This window comes from Mesitornis unicolor, unplaced genomic scaffold, assembly GCF_000695765.1.
Source record: "Mesitornis unicolor isolate BGI_N332 unplaced genomic scaffold, ASM69576v1 scaffold2721, whole genome shotgun sequence".
Lineage (NCBI taxonomy): Eukaryota > Metazoa > Chordata > Aves > Mesitornithiformes > Mesitornithidae > Mesitornis > Mesitornis unicolor.
In genome coordinates this window covers 49,230-51,245 of record NW_010165615.1, presented here as the reverse complement: position 1 = coordinate 51,245, position 2,016 = coordinate 49,230, and the positions used below count along the sequence as shown (strand labels likewise).

General features: G+C 39.7%; 1 protein-coding gene across 1 annotated transcript in view; it reads left to right on the top strand.

Annotated features, from left to right (window-relative positions):
* Nucleotides 1–512: 512 nt before the first annotated feature.
* Nucleotides 513–2,016, top strand: part of UMODL1 (uromodulin-like 1) — a gene marked incomplete at its 3' end in the record, with an annotated part of 49,677 nt that continues 48,173 nt past the window's right edge. Inside the window, 1 exon segment of the mRNA XM_010194676.1 lies at nt 513–588. Coding sequence (XP_010192978.1) covers nt 513–588 — 76 coding nt within the window.

The following is a 2,016-nucleotide window of genomic DNA, read 5'->3' as shown; positions in this document are numbered from 1 at the left end:
AACAGCTTAAATTCAAGAAAAAATGGCATAAACTTTTTCTTTTACTCTTCATTTGTTTTCAAAGTATAAAATTAAAGACCTATGAACAGCATCATCTGATGTGTGGACAGAAATGAAATTCAAGATGCATATGCCTGACATTTGAGGTATGTAAATCTGGCTCCTGGCTGTCAGGTGTTCATGGTGTGAAAGGGAATAAGTGCTCAGAATAATAAACATGGACTAAACCAGCAATTTAGAAATGCCTTTTTCTACAAAGGGGGGGGGGGGGGGGGGCAAGCTGAGGAGGTAGAAGAGACAGGTTCCCCGGGGGGAGTGTGAAGGAGAGAGAACCGGCAAAATTCCCACCGGAGCCTCTTTGTTTCTGTTGCCAGTAATTATCACCCACCTGCAAAAGGTAAAAAACCACAGCACCTTTTTCCCTAATCCAAAAGCCTTCATGTAAGGACAATCAAGCTCTACCACCTTGGAAACGAACCAATATGAAGGGCTTATCCAGGAGATGTGATACAATGGCCAGGATCACTCTTATTTCTGTTTTCATCCTCTGGGCAGCCACAAGGCAGGGAAGGGGAGATGAAATTACAGGTGAGTGGTGAAAAGCTGGTCAGAGGACCATGGTGGTTATGCAGGACAGCTTAGTTTGGAGGTGGGGTACCTCTTTATTTGAAATAAACCAGCCAAGGTGGCCACACACCAGAGAACAGGCAATGTCTCAGTGACCGTTTAAGAAACCTCTGTTGATAATTAAACTAAGAAAATCTAACAAAGCCAAAATACAACCTTTGTCCCCAACTCTTCATCCCCATGCAAAAGTCTTATCAGCTCCTTTGTGCCAGAAATGAATGAGTAGAGTTGCTGCTTTGTGTTCAGTAATGTGCAAATTTTTATGAAAATTGTCTTTATAATAGACTTTTGGAGAAAATTATGTAGTAGCATACCTGGCAAATTCGTAGGGATGCATAAAACGAAGCTGCAGAAGATATGTTTAACTTTCATCTGTGGTATGGGCTGTAATTTGGAAAAACCTAATCCAATTGCTAATTTTTAACTGCTAAATTAAATCCTAATTTGCTCTTAATTTCTGGTTTGATTTATTTAGATGAGGAAAGATCATGATTTTTGGCTGCTTTTTGTTGCATTTTTTACTTAAGTGGTTTTGCAAGTCTCAGTTAAAATACAAACCATATTTCTTAAAGCCTTGCAGACTTTTCTGCTCTTCTGTGAGTCACGTTTGAAAAAAAGAGGTTTCTACAGTTTGGAGGTCAGCAGAACCCCTATTCTAGTGCCATTTAAAGTCAATGCTGTTGACTTAAAAAATAATTTGTAATACCCAGAAAAACAAAGCTCTTAATCCATCTTTCTTCATGTTTTGGAGCCTTTGCTTTTTAAAGTTGAGTTTGACTCTGCCCTCTGCGAACCTGTTCCAATGATTGTTTTTTAAGGCTATGTCAAGACAGGAAAGGGGCTTGACTTTGGCTCTTGCTGTTCTCCAGCGAGAAAAGATTTTGCAGATCCCACTCACTGTGGCTTCTCCAGCACTTGAGCAGTGAAGGTTCCAGAACTGCAGCTGAGTCTGTGGCATAAACCCTATTATGCATTTTTTATTGTTTATTTTTTTATCATGGTCTCACTTCTGACCTAGGTTTGACCTTGAGTTATAGGCAGCCTGCTCCTACACAGACTTTCAGCCTTTCCTCTCAGAATTTGTTTCTACTAGTAAAGTGTTTGCTCTAATTGTTTCTGCTCTTGCTTACTATAATACAATTTACACTTTTCCTGACCGTGTTGAAAGCTAGTGGTTGCTTAGATAAAAACCTAAAGTCCAGAGATGATAGCTGTAATGTAGCCCTACTAATGTCAGGTGACTGCTTTCTTCTGCTTTGCGGTTGACTTCAGCTTTGTGTTGCTGGAAACAACAGCCAGTGCATTTTAATTCCATTTTGATAGTGCCATAATCCCATAGATGGAAGTAATAAGAACAGAAAGTCAATTTGCTAAAGAGCCCGAATTGAT